This window comes from Aotus nancymaae, unplaced genomic scaffold (assembly GCF_030222135.1).
Source record: "Aotus nancymaae isolate 86718 unplaced genomic scaffold, 86718_ANA_hifiasm-v0.15.2.pri h1tg000036l, whole genome shotgun sequence".
NCBI classification, from domain to species: Eukaryota; Metazoa; Chordata; class Mammalia; order Primates; family Aotidae; genus Aotus; species Aotus nancymaae.
The window spans coordinates 51,195,240-51,214,453 of record NW_026988450.1 but is presented as its reverse complement, the minus strand read 5'-3'; the positions used below and the strand labels follow the sequence as shown (position 1 = coordinate 51,214,453).

General features: G+C 36.7%; 1 protein-coding gene across 8 annotated transcripts in view; it reads left to right on the top strand.

The window, feature by feature from the left end:
* The window catches only part of UBR5 (ubiquitin protein ligase E3 component n-recognin 5), a 155,230-nt gene that overhangs the window by 87,826 nt on the left and 48,190 nt on the right, over positions 1-19,214 (top strand). For all 8 annotated transcript variants that reach the window (XM_021675740.2, XM_021675739.2, XM_021675742.2 and 5 more), the window contains exons 14-22: positions 4,271-4,455; positions 6,691-6,800; positions 7,586-7,698; positions 9,029-9,172; positions 9,271-9,382; positions 9,633-9,787; positions 10,034-10,231; positions 17,026-17,236; positions 18,146-18,272. In XM_021675740.2, the coding sequence (XP_021531415.1) occupies positions 4,271-4,455; positions 6,691-6,800; positions 7,586-7,698; positions 9,029-9,172; positions 9,271-9,382; positions 9,633-9,787; positions 10,034-10,231; positions 17,026-17,236; positions 18,146-18,272 (1,355 nt within the window). The remainder of the gene's footprint in view (positions 1-4,270; positions 4,456-6,690; positions 6,801-7,585; positions 7,699-9,028; positions 9,173-9,270; positions 9,383-9,632; positions 9,788-10,033; positions 10,232-17,025; positions 17,237-18,145; positions 18,273-19,214) is intronic.

Sequence of the window (19,214 nt, the reverse complement as noted above, 5' to 3'; positions counted from 1 at the left end):
GGCCAGGCTGGTCTTGAACTCCTGACGTTAGGTGATCCACCCGCCTTGGCCTCCTAAAGTGCTGTGATTACAGGTGTGAGCCACCACTCCCTGCCAGTTCCCTGGTTTTAAGAATGACTTGGTACTTTTAAATGCAGAATCTAGAATCTCTTACCTGAAATGTTTAAGTTTGTTTGGTGGTAGGGCCAGGTACTGTTGTGTTTAACAAACATTCCATGTGATTCTTAAGGACTAAATAGTTTGAAAGATACTGCTCTCTGGGGATATTGTCAGCATGAGGCAGACAGCTTTGTCAAATCCCCATTTTTTAACTCTGGGATGATTTTAGGCATCTATAGGTACTGTTTTCTGGAAGCTGATATTCTTAAAATGTCAGTGGTTCTCTAAGTACGGTCCATATACGCCTGCCTTTTCAGCCCTTTCAGGGAATCTGAAAATTTCCTTCTTTTTTCTATTACATATTTGTGTCAGGCTGAATTAGCTTCCTATATGCTTTTGTCAGAATAAGGTATCAACAGATTGAATGCAGAAGCATATGTGAGAATACAGCTGTCTTCTATTAAGTCTGACATTAAGAGATTTGCTAAAATGTAAATGATGTTATTTTTCTCATGCTGTTTTTTTTGAAAATCTATTTTTCATAAAATTGTTCATATGAACATGGGGTTTTATTACTGTTAAATATTTAAAACTTTCTCAATTTCAAATAATATGCTTGATTTACTCAGTTTTAATTTACTAATTATTAAAACTATGACCTATATAAACGTAAGGTTTTTGGGATATACAGTAATTTTTTTTTTTTTGAAGGAAAGTTTGCATTGTTTTAGTTATTTTTGTGTACAGAAAACTCAACAGTGTACATTTAACCCAGTTTAGTGGCAAGTTCTTTAGCCTTTGCCTTTTCGAGCTTGCCAATGCAAGCCACAGACTTGGCACCCAGGACATTGCCTCCCTAGTGTCTGCGGATCTCATCATATCTGTTGTTGTAATTGGTCCTGATAGCTTCCACCAGCTTAGCCAAAGCATCTTTGTCTTCCTGTGTAAAGGCGACAGTGCTGCAGGTCTTCCTGTGGACTAGACGTCCCAGTCTTGCCTTTCCCTTGATAATGCAGTAAGGGACTCCCATTTTACGACACAGGGCAGGCAAGAAGACAACCAGCTCAATGGGATCCACGTCGTGTGCAGTCACCACCAGCTGAGCTTTCTGGTTCTCCACCAAGGTGGTGATGGTGTTAACTCCTGCTCAAAGGACAGGTGGTCTCTTAGTGGGGACGTCCCCTTTGCCAGCAGCTTTCTTCTCCGCCCGGACCAACAGCCTCTGCTTCTTCTCTTGATTTCTTTCTGGTCTATACTTGTGGGCCAGCTTAAGTAGCTTGAGTAGCTGTTTGGCGGTCCAGGGCCTGGGTGAACTGGTTAATTGCAGGAGGCACTTTCAGCCGCTTACAGAGGATGGCTCTCTGCCGCTGCAACCTGATATAGCGGGGCCATTTCACAAAGTGGGTGAGGTCTCTTTTGGGCTGGATGTCCTGTCCAATGCCAAAATTCTTAGGGTTTTTCTCAAACAGAGGATTCACCACTTTCTTGGCCTCCTGCTTCTTCATGACAGCAGGGGCCGGAGCCACCTTCTTCCCCTTGGCCTTCTTTCCTTGTAGCATCTTGGGCGGTGGGAGGAGAAGGGATATGAGTAATTCTTAATATTGAAACAAGGGTCCGGGCACAGTGGCTCACGCCTGTCATCCCAGCACTTTGGGAGGCCAAGGTGGGTGGATCACTTGAGGTCAGGCGTTTAAGACCAGCCTGGCCAACATGGCGAAACCCACTGTCTCCTAAAGATACAAAAATTAGCCAGATGTGGTAGCACATGCCTGTAGTCTCAGCTACTCGGGAGGCTAAGGCAGGTGAATCACTTTAACCTGGGAGGCAGAGGTTGCAGTGGGCCAAGATTGTGACACTGCACTCCAGCTTGGGTGACAGAGACAGACCTTTGTCTCAAAAAAAAAAAATAAATAAAAAAAAGTGAAAAGAGGCCTTGAGATCAGTAAGTCTGAGAACTGTTTTTATACTTCTAATTCATTACATTGTTGTTGAGGTTTATCTTCTGGGTAAAACTTAATGCTTATAATCATTTTAGCAAATGCCGTTAATGAATGTTTAAAAACTTAATAATCCTTAAAAGTTAGACAAAATGATAGTTTTAAATTACAGAATGTGGTGTTGATTTCTTCATCTGACACTTTCAGTTCAGGTTTTTTTTCTCATTACAAGTTAGTAAAATGTACCAGTTTATTCTCTTTCTTCATGATACCTTTTTTGGGGTCTTACTCATGGTTTTCTTCTGCCTGTTGGTCTTCCAATCAGAACATTTTTAGCGATTACCCACTATTTTGAACATTATTGATCAGGCTTGTATTAGTTTCTTTGGACAGGGTCTGCTCTCTTTTGCTCCCCCTGCTCCCACCCCTTTCTCATCCTGCTACTCAGGTACTAGCAGGATGTTGCAGCAGCTGCCGTATCAGCAGGTAGGATGGCATTACTGTAGGCAGGGAGAGCAGAAAAAATACTTTAAAGATGCTCTGAAGAAAAGCTTTAAATAAAAGTTTGGCACCAAATTGCTGCAAGATAGCATATTAAAATACCTGGTGTAGAACCAAGTTTGTGGGTTTTTTTTTTGAGACTGAGTTTCGCTCTTGTTACCCAGGCTGGAGTGCAATGGCGCGATCTCAGCTCACCGCAACCTCCACCTCCTGGGTTCAAGCAATTCTCCTGCCTCAGCCTCCCAAGTAGCTGGGACTACAGGCATGCACCACCACACCCAGCTAATTTTTTTTTGTATTTTTAATAGAGACAGGGTTTCACCATGTTGACCAGTATGGTCTCGATCTCTTGACCTCGTGATAAGTTTGTGTTTTAAACCCATAGAATACTGGAGGTTGAGGGCAGTTACAGATGCAGATCAAGGAAAATATTCATGTCTTAACATCAAAAAGAACTGTTGGTGTTCAGCTGCGTCTGCATTTATAGGTCATCTTAAGAACTATTCATTTTATGTCACAAAGTTACAGTTAATGATACACAACTATTCTTTGATAGAACTGTACCTCTAAGCCAATGTTTCCAGTTCCTGCACTTCTCAGATGTACCACCACCATCATCTTATGTTTCTTACATTTAATTATAAGCCACTTAATTTAATTAATTACATTTAATTATATGAAAATCATGATGTTCATATACATGTCTGGTCATTTGTCACATAGTAAGAGGGTATTGGAGACATCAAAAGTTATCTCTAGAAATTATGTTCTTATCTAAGATGGAGGTTTTGTTGGTAGGTTTGACAGTGCCATCTTGAAGGCCATTGGTTTTCAGAGTATGACCTGAGGTTAGTCCCTGATAGTGAGAGGTGTTTTTTTTCCTCTCCATAGGTTATTTACTCCTGAACCCAGTTAAACTTCTAACTCTAATGTCTATATATTCTTTTTTAATTTAAAAGAAAAATTATCTGTGAAACCTTCTGGCCAGTAGGAAACAATAGTCTTCTGGGAGAAAGAAACATCTATAGAGATGAAGTTATAGAGCCTATCATGAATTAAGGAAAAAAGCTATTCCAAATTGTGGGAAACAGACAAGAAGTATAGTTGTTTTATTAGCCCCTTTTAGTTTCTTCTCTGCTATTTCTGCTCTGCTTTTTTTTTTTTTTAAGATGGAGTCTCACTCTGTCACCAGGTTCGAGTGCAGTGGCATGATCTCGGCTCACTGCAACCTCTGCCTCCTGGGTTGAGGTGATTCTTCTGCCTCAGCCTCAGTTGTTGGGACTACAGGCACACGCCATCATGCCTGGCTAATTTTTTTATTTGTAGTAGGGATGGGGTTCACCATGTTGTCCAGGATGGTCTCAATCTCTTGACCTTGTGATCTGCCTGCCTCAGCCTCCCAAAGTGCTGGGATTACAGGTGTGAGCCACTGTGCCTGGCCTGTTCTGTTTTTTTAATAGCAGAAAGGTTGGGATATTTGCTGTATGAAAATTTAAGGTTAATGCTAAATTTTTAGCAAACATGTTGAAATTATTCCTGTTCCCTAATATTAGAAAAACATTTTCTTAAGACCTTTAAGGTGATGCTTTTTTGGCCTTATTGATTGTGTAAATAAGATTATATTGGGAAACCTAGGACGCCCAGTGCTTTTATGTATTTCATCCATTTGAAATAAATATTATATATTTTTTAAAGTTATGTCATCTTGATGGCAATTTTCTTTTGTTTTCTAGGTCTGCTTGAGAAATAATCCTCTTTATCATGCTGGAGCAGTTGCATTTTCAATTAGTGCTGGGATTCCTAAAGTTGGTGTCTTAATGGAGTCAGTTTGGAATATGAATGACAGCTGTAGATTTCAACTTAGATCTCCTGAAAGCTTGAAAAACATGGAAAAAGCTAGCAAAACTACTGAAGCTAAGTAAGTACTATACCTTAACTAATCTTGCTTTTATACCAGTTCCTTGTTTGCTCTGCATATGAATGGGAATAATCAAAGAAGACTTAGAGGTGTGTAGTGAAGTTGTAAACTCCTGACATGATAGGGTCTTGTTAAGATTCCTAGGAAATTTGAAAGGAATTGCTAAATTTTACTGTTTGTAACATGGCTAATATTTTAATATTAATAGTTGATTTTGATGGCCAGATGACAATGTAGTGTTCTCTTTTGATGTCCTTGTTTAAGATTGTATCCTTTGCAGGTGTTTTTGTGACAGTAATAATATGTTTCAGCCTTACTATTAAGCCAATATTCTCCTCTCTCCTTGTGTAATCATCTTAACTTCTACCTAACATCCTGCCTCCATCTTGATACTGAAAAGAGTTTTACAGGTTAATGTACTGGAGAGGGCAATAGCTATAAAGAATTTGTAAATGTTTTTTGGGTTGAAGGGATATGTGAATAGAAATACCACTGAGTTTTGTATAGCCCCACATTCTGGGGCTGGCTTATTGTTTGGAGTGTGATACAGAGATCTTAACACCTGCGCTTTTAGAAAAATCTACTCATCTTTAAAAATAATGATTTGTACTATAATTTGGTTGTTTGGTACATGAATTTTAAAAGTTTAGTAAAATTTTTAAATAACTATTTTTCGTAATCTTAGAAAAATAGGTGACCAGTATAGATATGTAGAATTGTAGTGATAACATGTTCCAGAAATAACATTTAAAACGTCGATGTATTTTTTTTTTCCTAAATGTATTCAGGCGTTGAAAAATGATAGGGATTTTACTATACATAGAGATATTTAAAGTTCTAAAATTTTTTGGTTTACTTTCCATGTATACTCAGATGTTATCATTATAAATTTTATAAGTTTACTGCTGTTATTCCTCTTAGTGTTAAAAGTGCAAACTTAAATGTAGAAACAGTGATTACTGTTAAGTTAAATGTAATTTTTAACAAACCAAAGCTATTGAACTTCATACCTAATTAAGGTTTTGCTTTCAGTTTTAGTGTTCTTTCTCTGTCTTGTCTTTTTAAAAAAGATTTATAGATTTTTCTCCTAATTACATTGAATTTTGTACTAAAAAGTAACAAAACGTTTTCCTTGTGAGCTTTATAAAGAACATTTGAAATAATTTTGATGTGTACAAATATAAACAAGATTAGAATATGCTATTTAAAGCCTGTGATTTATGAACTTTTTTAAAGATCTTCCTTGAAATCAGCCATTTCTATTAGCAAAAGAGCTAAGTGAAATTAAATGTTAAGAACATATAGTCATTTTCATGTCAGTAGTACCCGTGTTTGCTAGTCATTGAAATGCATTCACTTTAAAGATATGCTAGTGATTAGTCAGTATTGGCTTCTCCCCACCATCACAGGATTTGTAGAGCAGCCAGGAGTATTCACTGTGTGCTTATACTGAGCACTACTGTTAAGATGCCAATGAAAATCATACCGGTTTTCTTTTGGATTATTTCTAAACTCAGGTGAAATTTCTGGTGAGAGTAATAAGAAACGAAAGGGTTAAGATGATAGTCCAGATTATAATAGATATAGAAATAACAGATTTGTGAGTAATCAGTGTCTTTTCTGATTAAAAACATCTGCCTTTAATGAATAAAAATATTTATTATGTTTTTACTATCTGTAGAATGCTGTTTAGTTGCTGTAGTTATTTTCTTAGAGTATTAAATAACTCATTAAAGAGGGCTAATTTTTTAATCTTGTCACTGGATGGTTTAAGAATAAATTTTTATAAATCATTGTGAGTAGTGTTTCTTCTTTGAGCTCTAAGAAATTAATGGTCCAATAGGATTTTACTTACTTGCCTTTACCTTCAGTTAAGTTGTCATGCCCAAATCTTAGCAGTATGGAACTTGTTTGCTCAAAAGGCTTTGATAAAGCTGTGTTGATAAATTAAGTGTAAATGTTGTTGTTATTTCTAGATAAAGCTTATCTGAATTATTGTCTCAAGTGTTGACAGCCTTTATGTTTTTTCTTCCCATATTAAACCACTGTTTGAAAGCATATATTGTGTACCTTTTTTCCTTGAGTCTTAAAAATACACAGTGAAAAAAAAATTAATATAAATACACAATTTAAAGTTTTTAATATTCATTCTAAGAAAAAAACTTGTCTAAAAAAATACTAGTTTCTATTATTTCATTTCCCTAATTATAAGGAGAATCTTATTTCTTATCTCAGGCCTGAAAGTAAACAGGAGCCAGTGAAAACAGAAATGGGTCCTCCACCGTCTCCAGCATCCACATGTAGTGATGCGTCCTCGATTGCCAGCAGTGCATCAATGCCATATAGTAAGTTTTATTTGTTGTACACATTAGTCAAAAATAAGGTTTCAGTCAGACAACTGTGTTTAGTTTGTTTCTGATTTAAAACAACTCATATCATTTTTTATATCTTTTTGTATAATTTGTATTTCTACTTCTGTGATTTCTTTGCATAACTTTCTTTGAATAGAAAGATGGCATTTACAGTGTTGACTATTTCCGTTGTTTCTCAGAATTCAGAGTTTTATAAAAGAGAAATTCATTATAGTAATGGAAATAATTGCCACTAGCCAATCTGTCAACTCACTTTTGTTGAGACTCTTATTATTGTAAATTGATTATGTCTTGGTCACAACTTTTGCTGAAAATCTGTAGAATTTATAAACCTAGACGTACTACCACACTATGGATAGAAATAATTTTTCTAAAAGTTCCTTAAAATAAATTTTATAGTGTAAACTTTTAATAGTTATGTGATAGTTTTAACAACAGTCTGGCAGATCTTCCTTTTTAAACTTCAGTCAGATAACCCTAATTTTGAGAGTACAAAATACATTTTACCCTATTGCTTTCCACTTATTTATAATAGTGTTAATACAATTAAACATGAATGGTTATAGCTATTCTTCACTGTGAATTTATTCGAAGTACAGATTGATCAGAAACCTCCATAAAGCAGTAGCGTAGGAAGTTTTTGAGAAACTTCACTTATGTATCCCTTTAAAGGTAATTTTTCTTATAAATTTAGATGAAATCTGTCAAGTCTCTTTTACATTTTCTTTTTGGTATTTACCATTTTGTTGTTGTCTAAGAACGACGACGGTCAACCCCTGCACCGAAAGAAGAGGAAAAGGTCAATGAAGAGCAGTGGTCTCTTCGGGAAGTGGTTTTTGTGGAAGATGTCAAGAATGTTCCTGTTGGCAAGGTTTGTTCAAAATAGCTAATGAGAATTAATTAATAACAGAACTGTATTGATGTTAGTTTTCCAAGGATTTGTGGTTGATATCTGAGTCCTTTCTTCAGGGCTGTTTTATTTACCATCTTCAGTGGTATCTTTAGTTGTATCCCTGCATCCGATGCAGGTCTGTCTTTGTCCCTGATACACGAAGAGATTATGCCTCTCCTTGAGCACTTATGATGATATGTTGCTTTTTTTAAAAAAAATATTATTTGGGAATAATTTTAGATTTGTAGAAAAGTTGCACAGAGATACATTACTTTTTGATATAGCCCATTCTTTGGATTTGTTAGACAGTTCTAATTGAGGTCATCTTCCATTACATTTAAAATTCTTCCTTAGTACCAAAAAATCTTACTACAAATCACCTTCCACTTTTTGTCTTCATGAAGAAAGTTTTGCCTTCTATGAAACCATCAGTTTTAATGCCATTAATTTCACTCTTCTACTGACACATATTTAAAATGTACCTGCAGTTGCAGAATATCTGCAAAGAAGGTTTTTGTGATTACTCAGTAGTTTCTGAAATGTGATAGTCTTTCATTTATACTTAAAAGGAAAGAACAGATACACCAGATTCTGCAGCTTACAAAGGTCTTTCTCGTTTACTGTTTCATTTGATTCTCAAAATAGACCTGTAGTTTATGGGTAGGTGTTTTTTAAGATACTGCCGTAAAATCAAAAGCATCAAGTAGCAGAAGTGGGACCCAGATTTGTCCTGGTTTTAAATTCTGTGCTTGTCTTTCTGTGTGTTACTGACCCTATCCCTGTGTTGACCATGTAGTAGCCACTAGCTGTATATGTGGCTGTTTAAATTTGTTAAAATTAAATAACTGTAAAAAGTCAGCTCTTTAGTCACATTAGCTTCATTTCAAGTGCTCAGTAGCCACTTATGGCTAATGGCTGCCATATTGGACACTGCCAATGTAACACATTGCCATTGTCAAGAAAGTTCTGTCAGACAGAAAGCTGCTTTAATATAATTAAGAGAGGAAGGAGATGGGAAGATTTCATGGGCTGTATACTTAAGTTTTTCAGTTGATTGCTGAAAACATTTGCAGACTGTAATCACTGGCTTTGTGGGTCAGTTTTCTCCAGCATATGAGTCTTGGATATAGACGTCAATAGCAAAGCTTTGGTGAGTCTGTCTAGGTTAATTTTTATAACTTGGTGATCATTGAAGAAACGTACAAAGAATTGGATTCCTTTAATGTTAAATTAGTTCAGCAAATAGAATTTGCGTGTTGATTTTATATAAGCTAATGTTAATGTTCATTGAATTTGCCTGTACTTCCAGGTGCTGAAAGTGGATGGTGCCTATGTTGCTGTAAAATTCCCAGGAACATCCAGTAATACAAATTGTCAGAGCAGCTCTGGTCCAGATGCTGACCCTTCCTCTCTCCTACAGGATTGTAGGTTACTTAGAATTGATGAACTGCAGGTAAGTGTAAAGAAGTCATTCAGCAGATGAATATTGGGACGGACTCCTTGAGTTTATTATGGGGATTTGAAAAGCAAAATTCCTTTTGTGTCATGCAGGTTGTCAAAACTGGTGGAACACCAAAGGTTCCCGACTGTTTCCAAAGGACTCCTAAGAAGCTTTGTATACCTGAAAAAACAGAAATATTAGCAGTGAATGTAGACTCCAAAGGTAAATTTTGTAACTTTTTCAGCTGGCATATTGTGTATTTCATTAATACTTGTTCAGGAAATGGGAATATGAGAAAATAATTCAAGGCATTGGCATTTTTTGGTTCCCTATCTGTAACATTATGGAATGGCGTGTATCTGTTTGACTTGACTTAAAGTGTGACCAGAGAAGTTAACTTTTAAAATATGGTAGATGTTTATTACAGATAAGATATATAGCATTTTTTCTTCTCATTTATGTGCTTCTGAAGGTGTTCATGCTGTTCTGAAGACTGGAAATTGGGTCCGGTACTGTATCTTTGATCTTGCTACAGGAAAAGCAGAACAGGAAAATAATTTTCCTACAAGCAGCATTGCTTTCCTTGGTCAGAATGAGAGGAATGTAGCCATTTTCACTGCTGGACAGGTAGAGGCTCGTTTTTGCTTTTGAAAAGTGATGACAACACTGGCATTTTTGTGAAGTTAGGGGATCTGGCTCTGGTTAGCTTGATAATAAATTATTCAGAAGTTTAGAATATTCAGCACATTTTAATACAAAGTCTCTTATTTGATTATTATTACTAAAATCTAATTTGGAAACATGCGTGTCGTAAAAATGGGATACATTTTTTTTTATTAGGAGTCAAACTATACCATTTTTCCATTATTACAGGAATCTCCCATTATTCTTCGAGATGGAAATGGTACTATCTACCCAATGGCCAAAGATTGCATGGGAGGAATAAGGGATCCTGATTGGCTTGATCTTCCACCTATTAGTAGTCTTGGAATGGGTGTGCATTCTTTAATAAATCTTCCTGCTAATTCAACAATCAAAAAGAAAGCTGCTATTATCATCATGGCTGTAGAGGTAATTTGAGTTTTGAAACTACTGGACATTTTAATTCAGAAAACACCACTAAATAATCTTGAATAGATCTTGTAAAAATCTTGAATAGATCATTCATTGCCCCTTTCTTCCCTAAAAGATCTAATAGTCTATTAGGACAACATAGACAAGTAAATCAGTGATTATGGTGTAATTGAAGTGTTTGAGCAAGGTGTGCACATGTTGTAGGAGCACAACAAAGGGGAGAGAGATAAATCATACTGTGACTGTACAGAAGACTTCCTTAAAGAGATGATATCTGGACAGATCAAATGTGGGTCCCCTAGACACAGGGATGGAGTTGGGAGGTGTCATCCCAGGGACCAAGAGCAACCTTTGTGAATCTTACTAATAAGTTGGGAGAAAGTGTACTTTGTTTTGATATGACCAGAATTCTGGTAGGTGTCCTCTGGGTCAGTGAGTAGCAACTGAAAAGGCTGGAGACAAGGCATTAAGGTGTTTGTGTGCTCACCTAATGTTACCTAAACTTTAGCCAGAAAGCTAGGAGGAGGAGGATTATAAGCCAGTGAATGATATGCTTCTGATTTTTTAAAAAAGATTAGCAGTGGCTGATGGGTGTTTAGACATCAGTTGATAGAGATCGAAGTTTAGAGATCAGATAAAAAGGCTAATGTAGGCTGGGCATGGTGGCTCACACCTGTAATCCCAGCACTTTGGGAGGCGGAGGTGGGCAGATCACCTGAGGTCAGGAGTTCGAGACCAGCCTGGCCAACATGGTGAAGCCCTGTCTCCACTAAAAATACAAAAATTAGCCGGGCATGGTGGCATATGCCTGTAATTCCAGCTACTCAGGAGGCTGAGGCAGGAGAATCACTTGAACCTGGGAGGCAGAGGTTGCAGTGAGCTGAGATTGCACCACTGCACTCCAACCTGGGCAAACAGAGTATGACTCCGTCTCAAAATAAATAAATAAGTAAATAAATAATTAAGGCAATAATCCCGGTTAGAAACAAAGTAAACATCACTTTTGGAAATGTGGAAGGAGGGGATGGATTTAAGAGATCTTAAGGAAATAGAAGCTATAAAGCTTGGTAACTGGATTTTAGCAGTGAATGAAAAGAATAAGCTGATTTGGGCATGATTGATGGTAGAGAGGAAATATAGGAGCGGGGAACAAATAGGATAAGGGAAAAGGATGAATTTAGTTTTTTGTTTTGTTTTGTTTTGTTTTGTTTTTGAGACAGTCTCGCTCTGTCGCCAGGTGCCAGGCTGGAGTGCAGTGGCGTGATCTCTGCTCACTGCAACCTCCGCCTCCCAGGTTCAAGCAGTTCTCCTGCCTCAGCCTCCCGAGTAGCTGGGACTACAGATGCGCGCCAGCACACCCAGCTAATTTTTATATTTTAGTAGAGACGTGGTTTCACTATGTTGGCCAGGATGGTCTCTATCTCTCGACCTCGTGATCTTCCTGCCTTGGCCTCCCAAAGTGCTGGGATTACAGGCGTGAGCCACTGCGCCTGGCGGATGAATTTAGTTTTAAACATGTTGTGGTTTGTTGTAGTTGAGTATTTGTTAGATGTGGAGACAATGCATTAGCAGCTGTTGGAACAGTTTAAGTTGAGATTGACCTGATATCACTTAACATTTTAAAAGAATCACTTAGGATGTACTGAGAGTATTAGTGTGAATGTGAGTAAGTAGGAGTGCCAGTTAAGAGCTTATTATAATAATCCAAGTGGGAGATGATAGTGACTTAGCCCAGAGGGTGGAGATATGAGTGAATTGTGACTAGATTCTAGATACATAGTCATGTGTTGCTTAATGACAAGGATACATTCTGAGAAATACATTGTTAGGTGATGTCATTATTGTACAAACATCATAGAGTGTACTTACATGAACCGAGATAGTAAAGCCTATTGCTCCTAGGGCACAAACCTATATAATATATTTCTGTACTGGATACTGTAGGCATTTGTAATGTAGTGATAAGTATTTGTGTACATAAACATATATCTAAACTTAGAAAAGGTATAGTAAAAATACAGTTTAAAGGATAAAAAGGTGCACTTGTATAGGGCATTTAGCACAAATGAAACTTTGAAGATTGGAAGTTGCTCTGGGTAAGTCAGTGAGTGAGTGGTAAGTGAATGTGAAGGCTTATGCTATTACTGTACACTTCAGCTACACTAAAATTATTTTTTAACCTTTTGACTTGTTTGTAATAATAATTCACTTAAAACATGTTGTACACAGTTGGGCACAGTGGATCATACCTGTAATCTCAGCACTTTGGTAAGCAAAAGTGGGCAGATCATTTGAGGCCAGGAGTTCGAGGCCATCCTGGGCAACACAGCGAAATCCTGTCTCTACAAAAAATACGTAAGTTAGCTGGACGTGGTTGCACCTGTAATCCCAGCTACTCAAGAGGCTCAGTCACAAGAATCGCTTGAACCTGAGAGGTGGAGGTGGAGGTTGCAATGAGCCGAGATCATGCCACTGCACTCTAGCCGGATGACAAGAGTGAGATCCTGTCTTTAAAAAAACAAAATAAAAAACAGACACATTGTGCAGCTGTATAAAAAATACTTTCTTTATATCCTTAAGATACTTTTTTGGGGGCAGATGTTTATTTTCTTTTGGAAATAAAAAACTTTTAGGCTTGGGGGTACATGTGAAGTTTTACTGCAAAGTAAACTCATGCACAGGGCTTTTTGTACAGATTATTTCATCACCCAGGTATTAAGCACCTTTTTCTATTCTTAAAATTTAACTTTTTAAAAAATGTATAATTTACAATGCCTTCTGTAATATCTCCTGAAGGACCTGCCTTAGGCTGTTTTAGTTAACTTAAAAAAAAAAATAGAAGTAGTACATTCTAAAATAACCAAAGAAAGTACAGTAAATACTTTAGAAACCAGTAACCTAGTTTTTTAAATCATTATCAAATTTTTATATGATTGGCAGTGTGGTAGGTTGGTTTATACCAGCACTGCCACAAACACATGGATAATGTGTTGCAGTATGATTTAACGACAGCTACAATGTCACTAGGCAGTAGGAACTTTTCAGCTCCATTATAATCTTAGACCACAGTCGTATATCTGGTCTATCACTGACTATAATTTTTTTAATGCAGCACATGACTGTACTAGATTTTTAAGGTAAAACTAATGGATTTTCTAGTGGCTAAATGTAGGATATCAAATAGATGAAGCAAGAGGGTGAAAGGTTTTGGAAAAATGAAGTTGTCATTTATTGAGTTGAAGACTGTAGAGGTGAAGAAGATTCAATGAGAGTGGTTTTAGACATGTGAAGTTTAAGATGTCTCTTCTGATAGAAGAAGTGAGTATGAAGAAATTCTGATAAATATGTCTCTACTGATAGAAGAAGTGAAGGTGAAGGTTTAGGAGTTTGGTTTTAGACAAGTGAAGATATCTGACAGACAAATTCCTGAACCAAGAGGAGGTAGTTAGTAGAAAGCTAGATGTGTAAATCTGACCAAGAGAGAAAGGATCAAGCTGGAGAAATTTACTTAGGAGTTGTTTTTTAGAGGAATTATATTGAACAAGATTATGGAGGTTGTGAGGAGGAAAGGTCCAAGGACTAAGCCTTGAGAACAGTCCCAGCATTTAAATTTCAGGGTGATAGAGTAACCAGCATAGGAGATTGAGAAGGAACATCTACAGGGTTGGAAGAAAGCTGGAATGAGTTGCGTCCTGGAAGCCAAATGAAGAGCATGTGTCAAGCAGGATGCAGGGATCAACTGTGTCAAATGATGCAGTAGGTCAGTGAAGTGAATACTGAATATTGACTGTTGGATTTGGCTCCATTTAGGTCATTGTTGATTAAAGCATCATTAGAGTGAACTTAGGAGAAAATGAGAGGTGAGAAACTGAAGATAAATACAACTTTTTGGAGCAATTTTTCCATAAAGGATGGAATTGCAACTTAATATGGGAGCATATTCACCCTCCATTAGGTTGGAGGTGAGAAGTACTTTTTAGAACTGCATCTAAAATAGACTGAATCCAGGTGCTTATGAGCACTATCTGTAAGCTTTTATTTAGAGACCCAGACTCATTCTTAGTTTAGCTTTGCTTATAACCTACTGCACTAGTGGTTTCAAACTATAAGGAGGTGATGATACAGAGGTAGTGGTAGTCTGAACTTGATGCCTAGAAATAGCGTTCATATCATTTTAGAATTCTTGATTGGTTACCAGCATTGAAAAATCACAGGATTTATATATAAAATCCAGATTTTCAGTTGCTCTCAAAAAATTAGAACTGGTGTAATTGGGCCTTGTAATCTATATCCCAAAAACATTAGTCTGGTCTTTCCAATTCATTGCAGTCCTCACTACTTAGAGTTTGTTGCTCCAAGTCCTAGTGATGTCATTTAATATACAGCTTCTGTTATCTTTTTTTACACACAGCCTCCCTCCCTCATTTACATTACTTCAAGTGTTGACATTTGATTCTGTGATCTCTTTGTCAGCATCTGACAGGTAGAGTCATCGTCCCGCAGGTAGGGATGAGGTGTGACATCATTAGTCTTTGCACCTCAGTGACTAGGGCCTACCACACAGTAAACCCACGAGAAATTTTTTAGTGAACTCTGACAGTGTGGCAATTCCTCAAGGATCTAGAACTAGAAATACCATTTGACCCAGCAATCCCACTACTGGGTACATACCCAAAGGATTATAAAACATTAGGACAATGGACACATATTTATTGTGGCATTCTTCACAATAGCAAAGACTTGGAACCAACCCAAGTGTCCATCAGTGATAGACTGGATAAAGAAGATGTGACACATATACACCATGGAATACTATGCAGCCATAGAAAAGGATGAGCTCATGTCCTTTGCAGGCACATGGATGAAGCTGGAAACCATCATTCTCAGCAAACTGACACAAGAACAGAAAACCAAACACTGCATGTTCTCATGCAGTGTTGAACAGTGAGAACACATGGACACAAGGCAGGGAACATCACACACCAGGGCCTGTCGGGGGGTTGCGGGGGCTAAGAGAGGGATAGCAGGGGGTTGGGCGATTGGGGAGGGATAGCATTAGGAGAAATACTTAATGTAGGTGACCTGGGGGGATGGATGCAGCAAACCACCATGGCATGTGTATACCTATGTGATAAACCTGCGTGATCTGCACATGTACCCCAGAACTTAAAGTATAATTAAAAAAAAAAAAAAGAATAAGTGACAGATACAATATACAGTGATGCAGAGTGAACTTTTCTGTTTGTAATACAACTAAATACTACTGATACCCTCAGTGTGAGAGCCCATCTACTACAGTCTAACAGGTTGGAGATGAGAGTTTAGTGTAGAGTAGCTGCTTCTAACTAAATAACTGGCTATTGCTTGAAACTCTAGTGTACATTACAGCAGTGTACACCAAAATTTCTTGATTTTACTTGCCCTTTGGAAGTACTCTGCTCTTTGTTCTTCAGGGAGACTTTGACATTTTCTCTCAACATATTATGTATAAATTTCCCTATGTTTTGGCAAGTTTAGAATTAAGCTCCTCATGAACTGGAGCTTGCTATTGATGAGGTTACTTCAGAGCCATCGTTAGTTCCATAATCAAAGTGGCCTATTTCACATGTGGTTGGTACTGAAAATAGTTGTTTAGGTGTGTTTTCTTGTGTGGACATCTCCTCCACCCACTCTAAAGTTGGGGAGAGGGGAGAGTTTATTTTGACAGTTTTGCAGAAGGTGGCAAGTTGTTCAAATGCAGTTTTTTTTTCCTTTATATTCCCACATGCTCTTTCCCACCTGCTTTTTTCTAGTTACAGTTAAAATGAACAACTTTGTTTTATAAAACTAAAGCTTTATATTCAGTTCATTAAATACTCCATAACTATAGTTTTTCCATTCTGAAAGAATGAACTTCTTGGTATCTTCATGATCTTTGTCAGATAGTTAATGATCTGTTCTATAAATACTTATCAATACCACCGTGTCTTTGGTAATTAAATTACACCTGTCATGATTCCTGCAGACTTAAAGGTTTTGGTTTTAATATAACCTTTAAAAGCCTAAGAGGTGTGTGCGTGGCTCACGCCTGTAATCCCAGCACTTTGGGACGCTGAGGTGGGGGCATCACTTGAGCCCAGGAGTTTGAGACCAGACTGGGCAACATGGCCAGACTCTGTCTCTACAAAAAGTCAGTTTGCTGTGGTGGTGCATGCCAGTGGTCTCAGCTACATGGGAGGCTGAGATGGGAGGATTACTTGAACCCAGGAGGTCAGTGCTGTAGTGAGCTTTGTTCACATCACTGCACTGTAACCTGGACAACAGAGTGAGAGTCTGTCTCACACACACACACAAAAACCTAAGAAGGTGAGAGTAAGCCTGGAATAAAATTTATATCCTTTGCTTAATTGGCTATCATTATTAATAGGGTTCTAATGAGACAGTTATATAACATGAAAAAAAAACCCAGGGATTGACAAACTGGCTCGAAGGCCAAATCCAACCACTCATAATCATTTATGCATTGTATGTGGCTGCTTTCCTGTTTTAGTGGCAGAATTGAGTTAGTTGAAAAAGCTAGAAATATTGTCCTTAACAGAAAGTTTACCCTCTGATCTCTATTCCTGTCGATTGTATGTTCTGCATAAGCGTACCCTTAAGTTCTGTTGCTTTTGGTAGGCCACCTGAAATTATCTCTACTTATTTGCAAATCTGATTATATATTATTGGGTTGGCTCTGAGAAATTTTTAATATATGTAATGTGCTACTCAAATTCATTGAGGTTTTCTCCCTCTAATTTGTCTGAGCACAGAAACAAACTTTAATGCAACACATTCTGCGCTGTGACTATGAGGCCTGTCGACAATATCTAATGAATCTTGAGCAAGCAGTTGTTTTAGAGCAGAATCTACAGATGCTACAGACGTTCATCAGCCACAGATGTGATGGAAATCGAAATATTTTGCATGCTTGTGTTTCAGTTTGCTTTCCAACCAGCAATAAAGAAACTAAAGAAGAAGAGGGTGAGATTAAGAACTGTATAGCAAGGTCTTTGAAAGGAGTTTTTAGACAATTTTGAAAATGTAATAATTGTTAAAGAAAAGCAAATCGCTATAAAGAATTTGTGTGTGCTTTTTTTTTACTTTCTCAGACAGTAAAGATGAATATGTAACAAGTAAAATTGTTCACCAGTGTGTTTTTATTGTCTTTAATACTATTCTGTATGATATATACGAATTGGATTTGTAATGCTAAATGAACTTTACTTATTTTGTAATTGCAGATGACTTTTACTACATGGGAATTATTTAGCATGTTAAGCCAAGTTACATTGAGGCAACTTTTATCTAAATTTTCAGAATGTAGATGAGAAAAATCACTTAGTGAAGTGTTACATGTTTTTGGAAAGTAAACAAGCTTTTTTGCCATAAAGTTTTTAATTGGCTAAATGAAGGGAGAAATTGAAAACAAAGTGTAAATATGTAATTGATAATGTTTTTTCTTATTTTGAATTTGCTGATGGTATTCTGGTAGCTACATTTTTGAATAGTGCTTTGCAGGTTTCTGACCTTTATGTCATTATCATTGAATCAGTAAGGATTATACGTAGTATATAAACTAAGACTGAAATACTGGTAAGTAGGTCTTTTTCTATTTTAATAGTTAAAGCTAAATTTCAGTCTTTTTATTAATGACCTTTGGAGATTGAAAAGTAAGGCAGAATAAGGAAATAAATCACATATGAAAGATCATATAGTTCAATCTGTCTTAAGTGCTTGTTGCTCTAAGGAGGAAAAATTGAACAATTGGTTTTCTAGTATGTGAATTAGAGTACTATATATAGAGAGAGATTAATGTTTAGTGGACTGTAAATACTCAGCATATTAGTTTTGAAACTTAAATTGATCTTAATTTTTTCTCTTATTTTTCAGAAGCGGAGCGTTCTGAAAGAAACACATTTGCAGAAAGGCTTTCTGCTGTTGAGGCCATTGCAAATGCAATATCAGTCGTTTCAAGTAATGGCCCAGGTAATCGGGCTGGATCATCAAGTAGCCGAAGGTAATGTGATTTTTACCAGGAAACTTTAATTGGAGGAAAAAACCAAGTACAGAAAGCAGTGTATCTCTTACCTGTCATATACATGAATTGGTGGGTCCTTTTTTATTTCATTTTTGTTCCTCCCAATAACACCCTGGCAAAAACAAACTCTAATTTGTTATCAGATTAAGTGTAGAGCTGAGACATTTAAAAAATTTGAGATAATTTAGATAAGTAATTTAAATTTGTTTCTTTCAGTTTGTTCTAAATTCATTATTCTTGCTTCCTAGGAAGTTATTTTCTTTAGTTGGAGAACAAGTAGTATAATAATTGAAGGAACCTCAATCTTTTATTTCAGACTGCTTATTTAGGTCAGTTTCTCAGACATCTTAATGATCTGGGAAAAAAATGAAAGGCTGATGTGTATTATGGATGTTTGGTGTTTAAATTTTCAGGCTGAATTTTGGGATGGACAAACTTTTATAACACATTAAAAATTGCTAGCTATTTGACTAGATAATGAATATGAAGAATTCAGGATATAGTTTTCTTTCTGTAGGAAAAAGCACATTTATTGTCTGACAAGATCGTTAATGGAAGCACTGCTCAGTATGTGCTAATGTGGTAGGTTGTAAAGTCTACTTAAAATGAAGATTCTCCTTGCCTATTTTCTGTTCCATAGTTATCTATTCCTTTAAAAATGTGTTTTCTTAAATTGGCGACAGGAAGGCTACCAAGTTGATTGATCCAAGTTGATACTTTCCCAGGTTCAAAAATATCCTGAAGTGAGATTTATCAAAAAGTATTCATGGGTGACCAAATTATAATTTAAAACAGTGCAAAAACGTTATGTAGACTAAACAAAATGGAAATTACCACCAGTTTATTTATTCAGGACTATAGGGAGACAGAGTGTTTGCTCTAAAGTGGAAAACAAATTCTTCATGAAGAAATTAGTGTCTG